Consider the following 21,630-nt stretch of genomic DNA (forward strand, 5'->3'; position numbering starts at 1 on the left):
GATCTTGCTCTATATCTGGAAGCTGGAGAAGCACTCAATAAGCTGTTTTTTGCATTGGATTGAATAAAATATAAACGCCTCTGGCCAAGGTACATAGCCGACATGCATGAAATGAAGACTAAGTATCCAGCAACATGGCGAGAACTTGAAGATGGAAACATATCTGTCACCAAGAGCGAGATCCCGTTTGTCTCAATAGGTGCAGACCATGTCTGTGAGCATCTCAATAGGATGATGAAGGTTCATTCTGGCTTAGTTGGCATTTCAAATAATGTGAATGCTAGGCAGCGGTTCTTCTTGGCTTCTTCAGAAATGTCATGCCTCTCAACCGAGTTTAAAGGGCAGTTCGGGCTTCAGACCAACAAGCCAGAAGCACACCATGATATACGACCCACAGTTGTCAAGCAAGAACATGAAGCCGTTGACAAAATCAAAGCTGCAATATTGAACCACGGTAACCCGTTTGCTGTCGAAGGTAACCAGCTGTACAATTTCAGCACACATGCATATATACCACAAGAATATGTTCAGCAAATCTTGAATGTTGATGACATTGGACAGGAGCTTTATGAAGATTATGTCGCTGAACGTATCAATGGAGATGTCAGTCTTTGGGCACCAGTCAAAAAGCAGAACAACAAGATGTATATGTCCGGCAGCATGAAGCAGATTGTAAAGATCCGTGACTCCAAGAGCACTTTTTGCACCAGATGGATCAATGTTGCCATGCACTGACAAATCCAAACTGATACACAATCTCGTGGAGTTGGCAAACACGGATAGAACCAATAAATAGACAGATCCTGTGTCATCATTTGCAACATCCTCAACAAATCTAAAGATTGCCATTGTTGACGGAATGGTTCTTGTCCAGAAGATGACGAAACAAACAGATACACTCAACACAGTAAAAGATCTAGCCCAGAGTTTCAATGACAGGCTCACGAGTTTGACAGCAGGATTCAGTGAGGTTATCCTGGTCTTTGATACCTACAGACCCGACTCACTGAAAGAGAAAACTAGAGACAGACGACGACATGGAAAAACTATACAGTACCAGATATCAGACGATACGAAGATCAAACACATCCCACTGACACGGTTTCTATCACATGAAAAAACAAAAGCAGACTTGATAGAATACCTTGCTAAAGCAACCCTCGATTACAAAAAAACCTCACCTCAGTTAGTCATCACATCAACATAGGTCACACCAGAAGCAACAGAAACCTGCACTTTGAAGACAACAACCAAGAAGAGGCTGACACTCTCATGATCTGCCTGGCAGCAGAGGTGTCCTAGCGGTGTCCTGACGCACAACTAATTTTCTTCACTCCTGAATCAGACGTCTTGGTTCTGGCCGTGGCACACTATGACAAACTCTGTAAAAGGACATCGCTGTCAATGGTATCAGGACTGGTGGATATTGAGCCAATCTGGAGAGCTTTAGGCAAGTTAAAGGCACAGACTTTACCTATATTCCACGCATTCACTGGAGCATACAACATTGGAAAATTCTCAGGAATAGGCAAAAGACAATGGTTTCAACAGTACATGAAGGCTGACGTGGACTTACCCAGAGCACTCATGGCACTTCCAGAGGAAGGTGATCTAACGCAGGAGGTGAAAGACGAATTGACAAAGTTTGTTTGCTTGAGGTACTGTCCAAAGGGTGTCTGCATTACAAGTTTAACCTGATCTAAGATGGTATCTGTCCTGCAAACAACTTGCTGAAAGCAACAAGTTACCTCCTACACTTGGGGCCCTTGAAGAACACATCAAGCGCATGCGGTTACAAAGTCGGGTATGGTGCCAAGCCACCATCATGCAGCAACAGCCTTTTGACCCACTGCAATTCGGCTACTTTAAGGACACAGGTGATCATATGCTGCCCGTGACTACCAAGGTTCTTCCTGCACCACAAGCCATCATCGAGTTGGTCAGATGCCAGTGCAAAACCAGCTGCTCCATGCAGAAGGAATAAATTACCGTGCACAGAACTGTGCTTGTGCGATACAGAATGTGCAAATGATGAAGACTGTAACATTGGAAATAAGGACAGTGATGATGACGATGATGATAATATGTAATCTGTTCATGAGATACAGAACATATTTTCACGACTTCAATTGAGATAGACATATCTTTACCGACAATGTAAATATGTTCATTTTTTCATTTGGCAATATTCTTTCTCTTGGTTTGGATGTTCCTTATCACTTATTTGATGTCATTTTTGGATTCCGTGGGCTCGAAAACATAGGATTAACATTTTAACTGGACTTTCTGTGTCAGTTAGAAGCTGAGATACCTGGAAATTCTTATTTTACGGTGGCCATTTTGAAAATCCAAATTGGCGGCCATACGGGAATCTGCGCAAATGTAAACATTGGTTTCCATATTGCTCTTGTTATAGTCTTTTCAAAAATGTACGGGTTTGCTAATCTCCATAAATTCTGAACGAAAGTTCTTTTATTGACATAATGAACCTGACTATTACCTAGCACCACTTATTTCTTATTTTTTATTATTATTTTTTGTTCATACATTAAATCTGGGATATTCTAGGTTACCTGAATTTGTTTTTGTGTTTAATTCTCAGAGGACTGAACTTAGTATATTAATTAAACAATATATATTTTTCTTTTTAGAGTTTGGACCTGGAGTCCGCAGCCTGCTACCATGGCAACTGTCATGTCCAAGTCTGCTTTCCTGTCCTTGGACTGGGCTAGCAAGTCTGACAGATGGGTAATGAATTGGGATTTTATTTTTTGTGTGTTAAGTTTCTGCTTGTATATTATAACTGCTATAATATTAACATAAAATTTTTGAATTATTTTATTATGCAGCATCATTATTACCATCATTTGACAAGTTGGTGTTATCCATCAACCTAATTTTATATTTTTGGAAGTTAAGTTAAAAATTCCCAGTTTCAGTTGAAATGTTGCTAAATTTCCAAACTTGTCAGATTGACATATAATTTTGTGGTACGGTTTCCATAGGTCGCAGGAAAATGATTGTAAAACTTTCCTGACTTGCATATAACTTAATGGTAAGGCTTTCAGATTCAGCTTGTGCTTCATGTTGGGTCTGTCAAACATTGTGGTATGTGTTAAGATGTTGGTGTGTAACTGTGCATGTGTATGTATGTATATGTATGTGTGTGTGTGTTCTGTGTGTGTGTGCGTGCGTGCATGCATACACACACACACACACACACACACACACACACAGATATATACAATGAAACCCCTCAGTAAACTGGAATTCTGTCAAAACCAGATGTTTTACATGGTCCCGTGATTTACATATCTTTTAACACTAAAATTTACACCTCTAAACCAGAAACCCCTCTAAACTGCCCTGGACGAAATTATCCAATCCCATTGTGTTCCTTTAATGCAAATTTTACCCCAGAAAACCAGATGGTCACACCGATGTCAATCATTACTGCATTACTTATACTTTGAATACCCACTCAGCTGATAACGTGATTGTGTACACGGAGCTAATTACATGTGCGCATGCTTTAGTGTCACTGATGTGCAATTGACAAATACCAATTAAGGGATTAATTAACAGCTTTGGTGTTTAAATAACTGGAGGAAACACATGTACTCCCTTTATTCTGAGCTCGATTGTTACAAAGTTAGATTAACTTACAAATTTGATTGAGCTCCTTTTCATAGCCTACATGTACGTCTCACTATCACCACATTGAACGGCAAAGCAACTAGGAATTTAATTAATTTTTCCAATTGTTTGAACCCATTTTTTTTTTTTTTTTTTTTTATCTTTGCAAAGTTCAAAATAAAGTGTAATTAAGAGTAAAATTGTTTGGCTTGGTTTGGTGGAAATGTGTCAACAGTGTTTCATTTTACTATTTACTTTGGACATGTCGGAACGTCAAGCGAAACGCCGCCATGTTGAATTATCACTTGATGATAAACTTAAAATAATTCGAAAGTTTGAAAGTGTACCTGTTTTTTTGGCAGTTTTATTAGTTACTATATCAGTAGAGAACACCAACCAACAAACGATTTACCTCAATACTGAAACCTCTGTAAACCGGATACCCCTCAAAACCAGACTTTTTCCTTGGTCCTATGGCTGTCCGGTTTTGAGGGGTTTCACTGTATATATAGAAAGCTACACTCATTTTCACTTCCCTTGGTATCTGACCAAACGAAAGTTCACAAGTGTTGTATTTTATTTATTACCTACCTTCAAAGAATGTGAATTTGACAATTACTTCCAACTTAATTCAACAACAAAGGAAGATGATTTTGCTTATAAAACATAACATCATTTAGCAACTAATATGCAACTGGTGGTGTGTATGAAATTAGTATTGCAACAAATCTGTCAATGTATGGTATAATTAGTGGGCACGTGTTGAGAAGGTGAAATCATTACCGTATAAATATTTGACCTCAACCTGCTAATCAAAAGGAGTTTTAAAACTAAATAAATGGGTCTTTTCACTCATTCTCTTAGTAGAGAGAGTGTGCTTCACTGTGGGTATAACAAAGCTGTGGTATGTTCTAATTGTCTGTATGGAAGTAGATATAAAAGACTTCAACCTGCTAATCAGGCCTTGGTTTAATCAACTGTCTTTCACTAAATATTTAAAAACTGTTTTGATTGGTTCCCGAAGTGGTCCTGTGGTTTAACTTGGCATAAAAACAGTCTAACAAATGGCTGTCTGAATTGCTCTAGTAGTAGCTTTTATAAAAGTAGTAGGTTTCTTCTCTGATTTTCAAGAGCAAGTGTTACAATTACCATCTGGAAACCCAACTGCTGCTGATTATAGAGTGTGCTGGGGTGTTATGAGGCATTGTTTATCTTTAGATGTTAAAGAAAGGTAACTAGTTTTATGTCTATGTATTAATTTAAAACAAAGGAGTTTTTTAAACATAATTTTTCATTACCCATAGCTCCTGCTGGGAAACAGAACTGGAAATATCCGACTCTTTGATGTCAAGGAAATCAAAACATTCCGTGAAGTTGTAGCAGATCAGAGTTACCCAAGGTTTGTGGAAATTGGTATTAAAAACACATGACAAGAAATAATAATTGTTTCCTTCCATTAATATTTACTACATCATGATGGGGAAAAAAAGATGAGACCAAGGTCAGACTATAATTTAGGGGATAACTTTGTTGTATTTGACCATTTGTAGATGTTAATTAGGGTATAACTTTGTTGTATTTGACCATTTGTAGATGTTAATTAGGGTATAACTTTGTTGTATTTGACCATTTGTAGATGTTAATTAGGGTATAACTTTGTTTTATTTGACCATTTGTGGAGGTTGATTAAGGGATAACGTTATTGTATTTGCAGATGTTAATGCTAGTTTTACTGTTGCAAGTTGCATGTTCTTTAAATTTTATGATGTAAATGATGTTTATAAACGTGTGTGTGACGTCGCGTGTGTGATGACAACAGGAATGTGGAAATAAGTAATGGCAACAATGCTGAATTACAAATCTTTATCATCACACTCCAGTTGTTGTAATGGGTATTCGGAATAAATAAAATCGGTAATAATGATTGGCATTGTCGTTAATAAAACAATAAAATACAAAAATGTGTCACTGGTAAAAGTCATTTTGCTTCAGAAAAGATTCAAACAGTGAAATTTTAAAAGCAACTACACATCGAGAGGTAGCATATAATATGTAAATAGGCTCCTGGGGAATCAACCCAATTTCCAACACATTAATGCTGGTTTTACTGCTGAAAATTTATTTTATTAGCCAATCAAATTTTGCATTATATGCAGAATGAATTACAATTCTGGTTTTAATGTGATAATGCATTTGATTAGCCAATTAAATTTCGCACTATGTGCAGATTGAATTTGGGTTTTTTAATGGTATCGACCATTTTGCTTTTGCCTCACTTTGACAAGATATCGGTTTTACTTTCTTGGTGGTGAAGTAACTTTTGCATTTAGCTTTGTTTCTATCAAACTATAATTTCTAGACCAATTGCGATCCATTTTTGTCTGACATTATGTGGTATAATAAATAGAATACTGTATTCATTCCTGAAAGAGAATTACAACTTGTGTGTTTTCAATCATACATCATTGTACATCACTTCTATAATATAAATGATGTGTCACTGGAGCTCATTTAGTGTTCTCTATGTCTCATACCTAACACTATAAGGAAAGCCTGTTACTGTTACCTTGTCAGAATTATAAACATCACTGCAAACCCAGTGGGAATGAGCTTCGTCTGTTCAGCAACAGTGCAGCGAATTCGCAGTTCTTCCGGTGCCTCAGAGAGATCGTCTCTGGTGAAACCAGGAAAACTTATGTTGTGGGACCTTCGCAGTATGAAGCTCGACGTGAGTTCTGTAGTTTTTACAAAAATATCCATGTTACCAATGAAAGAAAAATACCCATGTTACCAATGTGAACCAAAATACTTAATTTACCAATGAAACAAAGATACTTACGTTACCAATGAATAAAAAATATTTATATTACAAATGAAACCAAAATACCTACGTTAACAGTGAAACAAAAATACCTGTTACCAATGAAATAAAAAACCCTGTTAAATGAAACAAAAATACCTATGTTACCAATGAAACAAAAAAAATATGTTACCAATGAAACAAAAAACCCTGTTAAATGAAACAAAAATACCTATGTTACCAATGAAACAAAAATACCTATGTTACCAATGAAACAAAAATACCTATGTTACCAATGAAACAAAAATACCTGTTACCAATGAAACAAAAATACCTGTTACCAATGAAACAAAAACCCCTGTTAAATGAAACAAAAATACCTATGTTACCAATGAAACAAAAATACCTATGTTACCAATGAAACAAAAATACCTATGTTACCAATGAAACAAAAATACCTATGTTACCAATGAAACAAAAATACCTGTTACCAATGAAACAAAAATACCTATGTTACCAATGAAACAAAAATACCTGTTACCAATGAAATAAAAACCCCTGTTAAATGAAACAAAAATACCTATGTTACCAATGAAACAAAAATACCTATGTTACCAATGAAACAAAAATACCTATGTTACCAATGAAACAAAAATACCTGTTACCAATGAAATAAAAACCCCTGTTAAATGAAACAAAAATACCTATGTTACCAATGAAATAAAAACCCCTGTTAAATGAAACAAAAATACCTATGTTACCAATGAAACAAAAATACCTATGTTACCAATAAAACAAAAATACCTATGTTACCAATGAAACAAAAATACCTGTTACCAATGAAATAAAAAACCCTGTTAAATGAAACAAAAATACCTATGTTACCAATGAAACAAAAATACCTATGTTACCAATGAAACAAAAATACCTATGTTACCAATGAAACAAAAATACCTATGTTACCAATGAAACAAAAATACCTATGTTACCAATGAAACAAAAATACCTGTTACCAATGAAACAAAAATACCTATGTTACCAATGAAACAAAAATACCTGTTACCAATGAAATAAAAACCCCTGTTAAATGAAACAAAAATACCTATGTTACCAATGAAACAAAAATACCTATGTTACCAATGAAACAAAAATACCTATGTTACCAATGAAACAAAAATACCTATGTTACCAATGAAACAAAAATACCTATGTTACCAATGAAACAAAAATACCTGTTACCAATGAAACAAAAATACCTATGTTACCAATGAAACAAAAATACCTATGTTACCAATGAAACAAAAATACCTGTGTTACCAATGAAATAAAAAACCCTGTTAAATGAAACAAAAATACCTATGTTACCAATGAAATAAAAACCCCTGTTAAATGAAACAAAAATACCTATGTTACCAATGAAACAAAAATACCTATGTTACCAATGAAACAAAAATACCTGTTACCAATGAAATAAAAACCCCTGTTAAATGAAACAAAAATACCTATGTTACCAATGAAACAAAAATACCTATGTTACCAATGAAACAAAAATACCTATGTTACCAATGAAACAAAAATACCTATGTTACCAATGAAACAAAAATACCTGTTACCAATGAAACAAAAATACCTATGTTACCAATGAAACAAAAATACCTGTTACCAATGAAACAAAAATACTTACTGCAAGGCCCAAAAAAAAAAATCGGTCTCTAATGAATAAAAAATACTTTTAATTACAAATGAAACAAAAATACCTATGTTAACAGTGAAGCAAAAATACCTGTTACAATGAAACAAAAATACCTATGTTACCAATGAAACAAAAATACCTATGTTACCAATGAAACAAAAATATCTGTTACCAGTAAAACAAAAATACCTATGTTACACTAAAACAAAAATACTTACTGCAAGGCCAAAAAAAAAAAAAAAATCGGTCTCTGGTCAGACCAAAGTTTTAGAATTGATGTCGCAATGCAGCTTTTTAAAAGAAAAAAAAAATTAAAGCATGGATTGCACAGAAAAGGTGGGAAATTAAAAACAATTTTGCAAAGGTCAAAATTGACGCATGCGCTGACTAGAGACAAGAAATTTATTTTGTTTGGCCTAACCTGACAAATTTTAATTTTTAATTTTGCAGCCTTTGCGGTCAGATCTGATCCACTAATTATTTTATGCAGTGTTTCTTTTGTTCGTTGTTTCTGTTCACTCTTAACACACTAGCAATTAATTTTTATACTTCCGTATTGTGGCATGTTCCAACACACGAAAATAAATGAACACAAATTTATACAAAACACAAAGAGAACACATTTTCAGTTTTAACATCTTCTGATAGTCACTTCTAGTAGACACTGTAGACTTCTTCATTGTAGACTAGCACTAACTACTGGTACTTTTTTAACATCGCCAGACATTTTATGATTCATAGTCCACAGATCCTCATCAGTGGACCCATTGGGCTATTTCTCGTTCCAGCCAGTGCTCCACAACTGGTGTAACAAAGGCCGTGGTATGTACTATCCTGTCTGTGGGATGGTGCATATAAAAGATCCCTTGCTGCTAATCGAAAAGAGTAGCCCATGACGTGGCGACAGCAGGTTTCCTCTCTCAATATCTGTGTGGTCCTTAACCATATGTCCGACACCATATAACTGTAAATAAAATGTGTTTAGTGCGTCATTAAATAAAACATTTCCTTCCTTCATAGTCCACAGGGACATAGCATCATTTAAATTGTACTTATCCCCAGAGATTTCTACTCGTCTTGATTGAAGAAGTGGATCATTGGGTAAGTGCAAATATGATTGTCGGCAGTACAGATCAAAAGAGGACAAGCATCTAGAAGCATGGGAAACTGTTCAAAATATTATAGATTATACACATTAAAAGTCAGTTTCTTCCTTTGTTGTGTACCATGACAAAATATTATAGATTGTACACATTAAAAGTCACTTTCTTCCCTTGTGTACCATGACAAAATATTATAGATTGTACACATTAAAAGTCAGTTTCTTCCTTTGTTGTGTACCATGACAAAATATTATAGATTGTACACATTAAAAGTCACTTTCTTCCCTTGTGTACCATGACAAAATATTATAGATTGTACACATTAAAAGTCACTTTCTTCCCTTGTGTACCATGACAAAATATTATAGATTGTACACATTAAAAGTCACTTTCTTCCCTTGTGTACCATGACAAAATATTATAGATTGTACACATTAAAAGTCACTTTCTTCCTTTGTTGTGTACCATGACAAAATATTATAGATTGTACACATTAAAAGTCACTTTCTTTCCTTGTGTACCATGACAAAATATTATAGATTGTACACATTAAAAGTCAGTTTCTTCCTTTGTTGTGTACCATGACAAAATATTATAGATTGTACACATTAAAAGTCACTTTCTTCCCTTGTGTACCATGACAAAATATTATAGATTGTACACATTAAAAGTCAGTTTCTTCCTTTGTTGTGTACCATGACAAAATATTATAGATTGTACACATTAAAAGTCACTTTCTTCCCTTGTGTACCATGACAAAATATTATAGATTGTACACATTAAAAGTCACTTTCTTCCCTTGTTGTGTACCCTGACAAAACATTTTCCATTTACTACCCATATGGGCATAGAGTAGTGGGCAACGAAAAATTATCATTCGCTAGGGAAAGAAAAAACCTATTTCTTCCCCTAGATACATTTTGATGTCATCAGCAGTACGTACGTCACAGCTATGATGCAACACTGTCTCCTGTTCTCAACTTACAAACTTGTTTTCAATAACCGTATCATTTGAAAATCTTCCATAAAATGATAAATATTGATAATGGGTAATAAATATAATATCCAACTCGCTACACTTGAATTGATGATAACATTAATTCACTTGAGCATGATAAATGGTATTGCCTCAGCTCGTTGAGTATTCTCTAATTGTCTCACCAACAGACAAATGTTTATTAATTTACTATAAGTATTAATGTATATTGTTTCTCAACGTGTACAATCAGTTTCAGATGCGTCTGGTCGCTTCTCCTATTTTAATCTGCACTGCTGACTGCCATCTTTGCACTTAAATAATGATCCATCTCGCAAGGATGTTTTTGCACTCATGTCCAGTCAACTACATTACATACATTGTGCTAAATATTACATTAGAAAGATGAATTCCATAATGAAAGCCTCCATTGGTGCAGCATCTTTATGATCATATGACAACACAGCGGCAGCCACCCATATATATATATAGCCGCAGTTAATAAGGGCTTGCTTTTTACACGGCAGTCTGTTTTTTGTTGTTGAGAAAGCCCACGGCAAGGTCACCACACCCCATCGTAATGTTCCCATTCTAATCTCTACTTACAGCTAGTTACGTGTAGTTATGTGTACCTAATGAACACAATAGAGGAATGTTATCCTCACTTAAATGTGTTTTAATTTACAGAAGGTTTTACCACTGGAGCCAAGTCCCATAGCGGTGAACTGTTGTGTGTACAACCACAACGGTCAGCTGTTGATCACCGGAGCAGCGGACGGCAAAATCAGACTATTTGGTAGGAATTTACATTGAAACTCTGCAGGGCACCGTTTTTACGTGTCTGGATGTATGATGCTTTATCACAGCTTATGAATCCGCCCTCCTCATTTTATTATTAGTGCATCTTAATAAATGCCCCTGCATGTACTGTAACCTCACTGTGGTGCAGGGGTGTAACATTCTCTATGAGAATAGCTAATACAGAACAACTCCCCTTTTGGGGCACATTGTTTGTCGTGAGGTGCAACCCGTGAAGATGGATGATGGGATCCTGGTGGTTTAATTGGGGTATACCTGTGGGTATAATTTCTGACAATACTCCACTCTGGGCCGGAGTTCATACCGACGTGTGATCACGAAGGCTACTCCCTTTATTCTCATTGGGGATTTTAATGGTCACCACACTCTATTGGGATGCGAGGAGGTTAATATTAGAAGTGTCAAATCACCCAAAATCATATTCGATCTGGTGTATTTGAAGAAAGATTGCACCAGTGCGGTTATTTGTAAGCAACATTTCATGAAAATCCAAGACGGGTACTGTAATTACATTCCTGTTTACACAGATGGATCACGGGATGGGAATTCTGTGGCTTCTGCTAGTTTTTCCATCAGACACAATAATGTTCATGAGATTGCCAAATTCAGCATCAATCATTACTGCTAAAATTTGGGCAGTTATTAAAGTCCTTGCTCCGTATTCATAAAAATTTCTACCTTAAAGGAGAGGACAATTAAGGCATTTGGCCTGGTATGCATATTCAACGATATATAATGTACATTATTGCTTAATATCAACACGTATAATCGTATAGTTAATTAATAAAACGGTTAAATGTGACGACTATTATATCTAACGGGCGCAGCCATTTTGTATCATCTCGGTGAGTACGCCCTCTGGCGAGCTGGTGGTTACGTAATACTTAACGCGTCACGTCAGGAATGAGCCTTAGAACTAGAGAAACATAATCTACCTGGTTTTTGCGGGATGATAAATAGTCATACATTGCAATGTTCTGTAATAATACACATCCCAGTAAGCCAACAGTAAGTATATCCAGCACTATATATATTATTTTTCAATACAAAATAAAATACCATTGTCAAAGTGGCTACACAACAAGTCGAAACAATTAACAATGTTTTGCCCATGCATTAACCTACGTACTAAAATGATACACGGAGTGTTTTCTTAGTTAATTGGTCTATGCTGTTAGTTGCTTCTACCTTTGATTCCTGATTGGCAGGTGTGTATTTGATTGGTAACCAGACGAGCCAATTAATTGACGCTGTCTAGACACAAAAATACATACCGGTATTGTGGAATATTACCTGTCGCCCCTAAAATTGTAATGGACATGGTTTATTACTGTAAATAGTTATGTAAAACTATTGATTAAGTAGACTTTTCCATCTAAAACCACAGAACTGACCAATTACGTAGTCCCAAATAAAATAAAATTATCACTTGGGTATCGTGGGTTGTCGTTTTTGCTCCAACGTAGCATATCAATAGGCGTAATAGTGTACATTTTTCCTTTTGGATTATTAAACAGAGAAAAACACTATAACCCCATTTTGTTCCGTTAATGCAACTTGAAATATATTTAGTTAAATTGTTTATTATATTATTACGTCATTTATGCTGTTTTACAAGTCAGGTTGATCAAAGAGAAGCGCCGTGTCGAAAATTACTGCTTTTGTTTACACTGTACATACAGGAGATGGTCAGGAGCTGACGTCACTTCGCCCCAAACTATCCCACCGGACGTCACAAAAACGAAACAAAATGGCTGCCCCCAGTTAGCAGGAATAATCATGATTTTTTATTAACTCTAAAATTACGCGTTTTTCATTTGCTAAAGTGTCAGTATGTGTTGGTGGTCCGGGTATGCATCTTTCCAACACATAAGGCTCTTGTTGGAGTTGACCCTACCTTTAAGTATACTTAAACCCTAGGTATTATACTAAACTAGTCATCATACTTAAAAAGTTGATATTCATAAAATGTATCATACATTTGTTAGTGTGATACATAAATCTCAAAATCATGCTAGAGTCTTGAACACATTTCATTTCCATTTCCATGCTTTGTCTCTGTGCCAACACATTGGAAAGGGTCAAATTCAAACAAGTTCATGTTATAAATTGTTGTGGTAATCCCTCTGAACAAAACCCTGGGGAAAACACTAAGTGTGATGCATTAGGTAAGTAGTATATTGAATACCATTTGTACCTGACTTAAGTAGTTTAAGTATCTTACTTTTGACTTCAGTATGTTTATGAATACGGATCCCTATAGTGATTTTAGATGTCATATTAACCAATTTATCTTTTCAACTTGGCAAGATGAGTGGAACAGTGTGGTGGTGAACAAGCTTCATTCTGTCTGTTTTTATATCGTACATCAATAATATGTATGAACTTGTGACCACTGGTACTCTTGTTAGCAGATGTGGCAAGCTTTTAAAAAGAACATGGAGAAGTTTGTCTATATAGCAGTTTGTTTAAATGAATAGTTGAACATGAACGGATGTCATTTTTCAGCTTTTTATCCAATTATAACTTACATAAAATAATGTTCACAAAGTAAATTGGAGTTAATCTGAAGTTCTAAAAAATTACTTTTTGTTAATACATGTACTAGTATTGTAGGACTGTTACACATTTTTTAAAGCAGGTTTGAATATGTTATAATTATACTGTTGTAGTTTTGCTTCCTGGTTTTACTCTCTCTTTTTTTTACTACAGACATACAGCAGCACAAGTGTATTAATCAGTGGGACGCTCACGAAGGGGAGGTACACACGGTGCAGTTCAGTTCCGATGAAACCACTTGCTACAGTATGGGAAGTGATGGAAAAGTGAGTATGGCTGTAATATTGGGTGTAGAAGGTATTTTTAGATTTTAAAAAAGCTAAAATTCCAGGCTAATTGGAGTGCGATGAGGAGGGAGAACACAAGCCATGTTTTTATCTTTATTTAGGGGGAGGGGGAAACAGGCCCTCCCAGACCCCCAGTTTCATACAGGCATGCAGTTACATACTCACATAATGGGTGAACCAAAGTTTGTTATGTTATGATGTTTCCACAGCATCAATAACTCATTTGAATAACAGAACATACACATCAAAAGAATTTAAAAACAGGTGTTTTTTTTTTGGGGGGGGGGGGAGGGGGTTTCAGTTTGCCTGGTGGAATATGTGTAACATTGGGGTTTTTCAGTTTGCCCAGTTAAATATGAATAACACTGGGTTTTTTTGGGTTTTTTTCAGTTTGCCCAGTGGAATATGAATAAAACTGGTAAGAAAGTGCGAGATATCGCCATGCACCAGGGCGCTGTGCTTCCATTCCTGGCCACTAGTCCGACCGGGAACAAGGAAATACCTCGAGGAAAACTGTTTGCCTTTGACTCCGAGGGACAGTATGTATTAACGTGTGACAAGAACACTGGAGTTATATATCAGGTATTTATGATGGAGTTATATTAGAGCTGTATGAAAACTGTTTGCCTTTGACTCTGAGGGACAGTATGTATTAACGTGTGACAAGAACACTGGAGTTATATATCAGGTATTTATGATGGAGTTATATTAGAGCTGTATGAAAACTGTTTGCCTTTGACTCTGAGGGACAGTATGTATTAACGTGTGACAAGAACACTGGAGTTATATATCAGGTATTTATGATGGAGTTATATTAGAGCTGTATGAAAACTGTTTGCCTTTGACTCCGAGGGACAGTATGTATTAACGTGTGACAAGAACACTGGAGTTATATATCAGGTATTTATGATGGAGTTATATTAGAGCTGTATGAAAACTGTTTGCCTTTGACTCTGAGGGACAGTATGTATTAACGTGTGACAAGAACACTGGAGTTATATATCAGGTATTTATGATGGAGTTATATTAGAGCTGTATGAAAACTGTTTGCCTTTGACTCCGAGGGACAGTATGTATTAACGTGTGACAAGAACACTGGAGTTATATATCAGGTATTTATGATGGAGTTATATTAGAGCTGTATGAAAACTGTTTGCCTTTGACTCCGAGGGACAGTATGTATTAACGTGTGACAAGAACACTGGAGTTATATATCAGGTATTTATGATGGAGTTATATTAGAGCTGTATGAAAACTGTTTGCCTTTGACTCCGAGGGACAGTATGTATTAACGTGTGACAAGAACACTGGAGTTATATATCAGGTATTTATGATGGATTTATATTAGAGCTGTATGAAAACTGTTTGCCTTTGACTCCGAGGGGACAGTATGTATTAACGTGTGACAAGAACACTGGAGTTATATATCAGGTATTTATGATGGATTTATATTAGAGCTGTATGAAAACTGTTTGCCTTTGACTCTGAGGGACAGTATGTATTAACGTGTGACAAGAACACTGGAGTTATATATCAGGTATTTATAATGTCATTATATATCAAGTACTTACAATGCTGCTATATTAGAGCAGTATAAAAACAATTGTCAAAATGACCACCTGTGGATTAATATGGCAGGAAACAATATATGATAAAGTATTTAATATATAATAATTAAGAATACTAAATGAGTTTCCTTAAGAGACCATTTATATTGTGTGTTTTTATTAATAACGAGCAAAGCACTTGATTTATAATATATAAATGGTTTCTTATGCAAAGTGGTACATTGTTTATGTGCATGGCAGTGAAATTTCTTTTGCCAAAAAGGTTTTGGGAATGCCTAAAGAAGATAACATCACCCGTCAAAATGGTGTATTTATTTAATTGTTAATCACCATGTAACAAACAAAAATATTATTATATGGTTATCTTTCTCACAATGGTGTAAATATTATATACAATTATACATTGAATTAATCTGATCTCGCAGAAAAAAGTAATTGTTATGGTATAATAACATTAACATGATTATTTAAATATGGAAATACGATTAGTTTGTCGAATGACCAGGACAGATTCCCTTGGACTGAATTCTGTTAAATAAAGTTTGTGATTATTTTCTAGTTATTTCCAAAGCTATATAATTGTAATTGTGTTGAGTGTGTCGTTCAATAAAACATTCTTCTTTCCAGTTAAAAGAAACTGACCCAGGAGTAGCTAAAACTATGGAATTAAAAGGACCCAAAAACTGTGTTACGACTGTCGATTGGTCACCAACTATGGACACACGGGTCTGTCTGATGGGCGCCATGGATGGAAAAATCAGAGTTTCAACTCTCTTGTCTCAGTAGTGTAGTGTGTGGTCTTCATCGATGGGTACCAAAAAATTTTGTTTTGACAACACAGTATAATGAGGAAATGAATTCACATACAGGGCTAGCTCTGGCTGAACAAACAAATTCGCCAAATTGTTTATTAAACTTCAAAAATTGCAGAAATCAAGTTATTTTCTAAAAAATATCAGGTGTTACATAAAATTATTTCACCAAATTAAAATAAAATTAGCCAGTTGCTTTCAAAATTTGCAATTAGCGAATTTGGCGAGTGCCAGACAGATTTTGACATATCAAATATTACAATTAACATGTCAGATATGTATATATAGGTTATTACCAGAGAGTTTCAGTATTATGCGAGCCTTTGTAAATATAAAAAAAAAATTCAAATAATCCAAACAAATTTGGATATGTGTGGGTGAATGGTCCATTTTGAATGGATATTAGGATCTTTCCCCACAACTATAGAACAGATACATTCAGTTCGGACCTCCTTCCCTCCATCCAATTCTTGACAAGATGACGGTCAGTAGTGACATATACATAACTGATAGAAGTAGTAACAACAGCTGTGGATAATTGAACATACGGTAATCTGTTATAATACAAAATTGACTGCAGATTAAAGAGAAATGGGGAAACAAAGAAGTAGAGCAGAGGGAGAAACATGAAAGATGAGAGAAAGAAAAACAGGTTAACAGAGAAGTAAAAAGAGAAACTAATATTTCAAAATGTTTACTGCTGGCAATGAAGTCCTGAACTGATTTTAAAATGTTGTTAACTTCGGATCACCAAATAGTAAAATATAGCCGAGATATGATTATTTCTGTAAATGGATATTGTGATGTACTTTGAAAAGTGCACAATGAGAAGTGCGCAATGACGTCGGAAATATTCTGCATCTTCAATACGATGTCCACAAGCACATCTAGGATTGTTTTCAATGGGACATATATTTACTGTTGCTCATTTACAGTCGACAGTAGTATCTGTTGACTTCTGTTACCATAATAAAAGTATACAAGGACAGTTTCAGTTTCATTTATTGCATTTTTCAATCTATTTTATGACATAGAATTCCTGATGTCAGGTGATGCATTATTCCATAATTTTATCAAGGAAGGAATTGGCAGAGCACTGTACGTCAAAAATAAGTATTTAACTTACAAGCATTGCATAAGGAATATGGATTGGTTTCCATGACTGGTCGAGGTGATTGAAGAGTTAAGTAAGTGGGTAACAAATTAGTTGACAATGTTCACCTAATTTATGACATTTACACCTTTCTAGCAGTTGTGAAACCAGTTTCTTTATAAAGATGATGATGTGAAGTTTTCCATTTATCCCAACAGATTTTAATTTATAAATTAGGCTCTTATGCCAAACCCTATCAAATGCTTTGCTTATATCGCAGAATGCACCTTGGACCTCCTTACAATTGTTGACAAATAAAGTGGTAAAAATCAAGACATTTATTAACTGTCTAATCTCCCAGAACAAAACCGATTAGAACTTTATTTTGTTGCCCTGAAGAAATTGTAAATTTTGAAAATACATTTTTTAAATTGGCATTTTACAAAAAGCGTGTTGATGGCGAAGACTCGCTAATAAATTAAAAATGCAGTTATGCTTGCAATTGAATGTAGGACTGATTTTATAAGATTGAAACCAGGGACTGCAGCTATAACTAAATAGAACCTCACAGATTTTTAATTTTTATTTTTTAAAAGTCCTATAAGACTGAGCTTCTATAAAATCGTTTGTAACAACAATTAGAAATGTGAAGAATTTGAAGTCGGGACAGATGTCCAAGTCAAAATTACTCAAATACATGTAGCTCCCATTTCTTTTCAATAAACCATTCCAAGTTATGTGCCAAATTACCTCATGAAAATGCAATTTTATTTTTTATCAAAATTCAATCGCACAAGTGCTGCTAGTGATCTCTTGCACCTGCCAGCACGGGTGGTCTGTGTTACAACAGCTTGCTTGAATGTGCATGTAAAGCCCTATACTAGACCTGACCTGTGTCTCTAATTCTTTGTAATTGATTACTCTCTAAATATTCATGAAAATTCAATACATTAAAAATAAAAAGTTAGTTTGGTTTGACACCACTGGAGCACATCAACTGATTAATTAATCATTGGATGTAACAAATCCAATTACCAATTTCTGCAATTCAGTCTATATTTTACCATAATCAACCTAGGATCTTAATGGGGCACTGGTTGGGATGAAAATAAATTCTGAGAAATCGCTCGACCAAAGCACCTCCGATAAGTGATCTACCTACTAATGGAAAAACAATTCAAAACCTTTTAATGCTTCATTTTTAAGGTTATTAGTATTGTTCTCGGGGGGAAAATAATTTTCAATAATTAAAATTAAAACACTAGACACAATATGAATGGTTACTTTTATTTACGTAAATTCAGTTTATACACCAGTGAAATGACATAAAAAGTTCAGACAAAATGAATTTGATTCAACAAAAGAAAAAAAACTAGATGCATAAAATGGAATAATCTGGCTGTGAATTTCTTTTCATTAAGCTAAATTGAAAGTATTGACATTTTATTGGCCGTGTTTCACTTGTAGACATGTTATGCACTGCACAGATGAATGGATCAACTCAATTAGCAGGCTACAGAACCTTAACAGTTGTGGAATAAACTGACATTTTCTGTACATGAAATTTGTGTAAAACAGACAAATAACATGTCTTGTTTTGTCAGCATGGTCTGATTTTGCTGTAATTGTTTTTTTAATTTCATTTAACTGATTTTACTTCGTTAGGTTCATAAATGTTACAAGGTAGCCATTTAAAATTGTCATCATTTGTTCAGATACATGTATATATATATATATTTATATACAATGGAAATAAGTGTTTTAAAATACCAGGGCTGTTGTTTTCGTGCTTATATCCAATTAATGTTCAAGCACGCTGTCCAGGGCCCACACCTCAGTTATCTGGTCTATGCATGACCGAGGGTTAGTTGTTAGTGAGACGGTAATTGGTGTAGTGGCCATTGAGCTGTTAACTGGCTCTGGGTGGCAGCGGGTATTGGTATGCAAACCCTGTTACCTACCAGCCTCAAGTCCGATGGTTTAACCACTACACCACCGAGGGCACTTTCAGACTATTTTAACACTGACATAAATGAAAATGCACAGTTTCTGTGATGCTAAATAGTTTTCTTTAATAATAGTAACCTACAAAATCAATGTTCGAAATAAACACTTGTCCGTTTGTCGAGATAAGTGAAAATCTGCTTGGATAAGCAGAATGTACCTCATTCGTTGTCCAGTAGACAAGTGAAATGCAGTTTTAGTTTGAGCAATCAAAAACATCGTCCTTGCACTTTTATAAAACAAACCACTTATTCAGACAAGTGAACATATTGGCAGACAAGTAGATTTCTACATGTACTTGTCTGGTGCACTAGTGAAAATTTCAAATCGCTATAAATAGTCAGCAGATATCTACATTGTAATAAACTATGAAGTGAGACTCGGTGGATTTATCTGTAGGGAATCGCCAACAGTATATTCAAGAGGGCAATCAATCATGGTCGCTCGCTATACTGGTTTCTGCATATAACTTGAGATGAATGTGATACGACAGAAGACGATGGTACCAGTCAAATTGTTCATGAGCGCTCGGCCTCCTGGACACATCACTTGCCTGGAGCTTAGGAGAATGCCTGATGGAAAGAAATAAGGGATCACAGGAACAGCAAACAATGACTTCAATGAAAACTGAATCTATACTGACTGTTTCTGGCAGTCCATTCGACATTACTGACATTCAATCACATATTACAAGTTTGTATAAAATACAGACATTATACAAGTATAAAATACAGACATTATACAAGTATAAAATACAGACATTATACAAGTATAAAATACAGACATTATACAAGTATAAAATACAGACATTATACAAGTATAAAATACAGACATACAAGTAGTAAATTAGATTTGGTCTCTTATTTCTTTTCGTCAGTAGATGTTCCAATGTGAAGGAATACATGTAATAAACTGATGGATATATCATGCAGACGTAGACTTCATGCGTTGATTTTATTCCAGTCAGCATAAGATTCTCAGAAATGCAAAGTGACTGGAACTAATATTAAAATGGTTAATTATCATCAATGTTCTCCATCAGAACCAATCAGACTTGATGAATTTTCCTTGTCCTCATCACCCTCTTCCATTGGCTGACTGTCATTGACCCCGGTCTCTGATTGGCTCTCGTCCAGTGTTCCAGTTCCAGCGATCTCCGACTCGTCCAGTGTCTGATCCTCCTCATCCTCCTCTTCAGCATCCATGAGGAAGATTCGAACTCTCCGCCTTGAGGAGAACAGCTGGAAGAAGACAACAATACAAAGATGTAGTCACTTGACCTGGCTTCCAGATTTACTAAACTAGAAATATGTTCACAGGCTTCCCCTGTATAAAGTTAACAATATAAAACAAATTAAAAATACAAGCCTTAGTGGTTAAGCCATTGGTCTTAAAACTGGTACATTCTGTGTTTGCACTCCAGTTTTGGCTCTAACCAGAGTGAAAGAAAGAAAGAAATGTTTTATTTAACAACGCACTCAACACATTTTATTTACAGTTATATGGCGTCAGACATATAGTTATGAACCACATAGATATTGAGAGAGGAAACCCACTGTCACCACTTCATGGTCTACTCTTTTTGATCAGCAGCAAGGGATCTTTTATATGCACCATCCCACAGACAGGATAGTACGTTCCACAGCCTTTGATATACCAGTCGTGGTGCACTGGCTGAAACGAGAAATAGCCCAATGTGCCCACTGACGGGGATCGATCCCACACCGACTGCGCATGGAGCAAGCGCTGTACCACTGGGCTACGCCCCGTCCCTTAACCAGAGTGAGTTTTAATGGTGTATGGCTACTAAACCAACTTCTCACTCACTAACCACTAACAGTTCCAATGTCACAATTAACCTGTCCTGACAAGACAACCGAAATAGCTAATGTGTGTAACCACAGGCCTGAACTTGATGGTGGCACTGAAGGCAATTGCTGTAGCTGGGGATTTACATAGGCAGCTTTCTGCTGTTGGAAAAGTCTTATTGATGTCAATTGAAGGGATAATTTTTGGTTTTATATTTGTTGCAAAGTTAATGGTTTAAAATTGCTGTTGGGGAGAATTTCGACAAAAAACTTTCAGAAATGCCAGATAACAAATTGTTAAATTCGATACCTGTAAGCAGGACAGTGTGCTTGAATGTTAATTGGATATACACAGGAAAATAAATGAAAACAAACAATGAATACAAAATCCTATCAAAACAGAGCCTTAGGACATCAAAGGTCAAATCAAAAGTACAAACATTAAGCACTGTATGGTAACTAAAATAATAAT

The 21,630-nt window shown here is 35.3% G+C and overlaps 2 protein-coding genes across 4 annotated transcripts in view; one reads left to right on the forward strand and one right to left on the reverse strand.

Annotated features, from left to right (window-relative positions):
* The window catches only part of LOC121383308 (WD repeat-containing protein 91-like), a 33,780-nt gene extending 16,539 nt beyond the window's left edge, over positions 1-17,241 (forward strand). For both annotated transcript variants that reach the window (XM_041513257.1, XM_041513256.1), the window contains exons 10-16: positions 2,652-2,748; positions 4,941-5,035; positions 6,211-6,364; positions 10,896-11,004; positions 13,740-13,852; positions 14,264-14,455; positions 16,069-17,241. In XM_041513257.1, coding sequence (XP_041369191.1) covers positions 2,652-2,748; positions 4,941-5,035; positions 6,211-6,364; positions 10,896-11,004; positions 13,740-13,852; positions 14,264-14,455; positions 16,069-16,227 — 919 coding nt within the window. In that variant the 3' untranslated portion in view covers positions 16,228-17,241. The remainder of the gene's footprint in view (positions 1-2,651; positions 2,749-4,940; positions 5,036-6,210; positions 6,365-10,895; positions 11,005-13,739; positions 13,853-14,263; positions 14,456-16,068) is intronic.
* A 1,378-nt stretch (positions 17,242-18,619) lies between these two features.
* LOC121384572 (anaphase-promoting complex subunit 4-like) overlaps positions 18,620-21,630 on the reverse strand; it is a 177,948-nt gene continuing 174,937 nt past the window's right edge. For both annotated transcript variants that reach the window (XM_041515027.1, XM_041515028.1), the window contains exon 27: positions 18,620-20,591. In XM_041515027.1, the coding sequence (XP_041370961.1) occupies positions 20,376-20,591 (216 nt within the window). In that variant the 3' untranslated portion in view covers positions 18,620-20,375. The remainder of the gene's footprint in view (positions 20,592-21,630) is intronic.

Source organism: Gigantopelta aegis, chromosome 10 (assembly GCF_016097555.1).
Source record: "Gigantopelta aegis isolate Gae_Host chromosome 10, Gae_host_genome, whole genome shotgun sequence".
Taxonomy (NCBI): domain Eukaryota; kingdom Metazoa; phylum Mollusca; class Gastropoda; order Neomphalida; family Peltospiridae; genus Gigantopelta; species Gigantopelta aegis.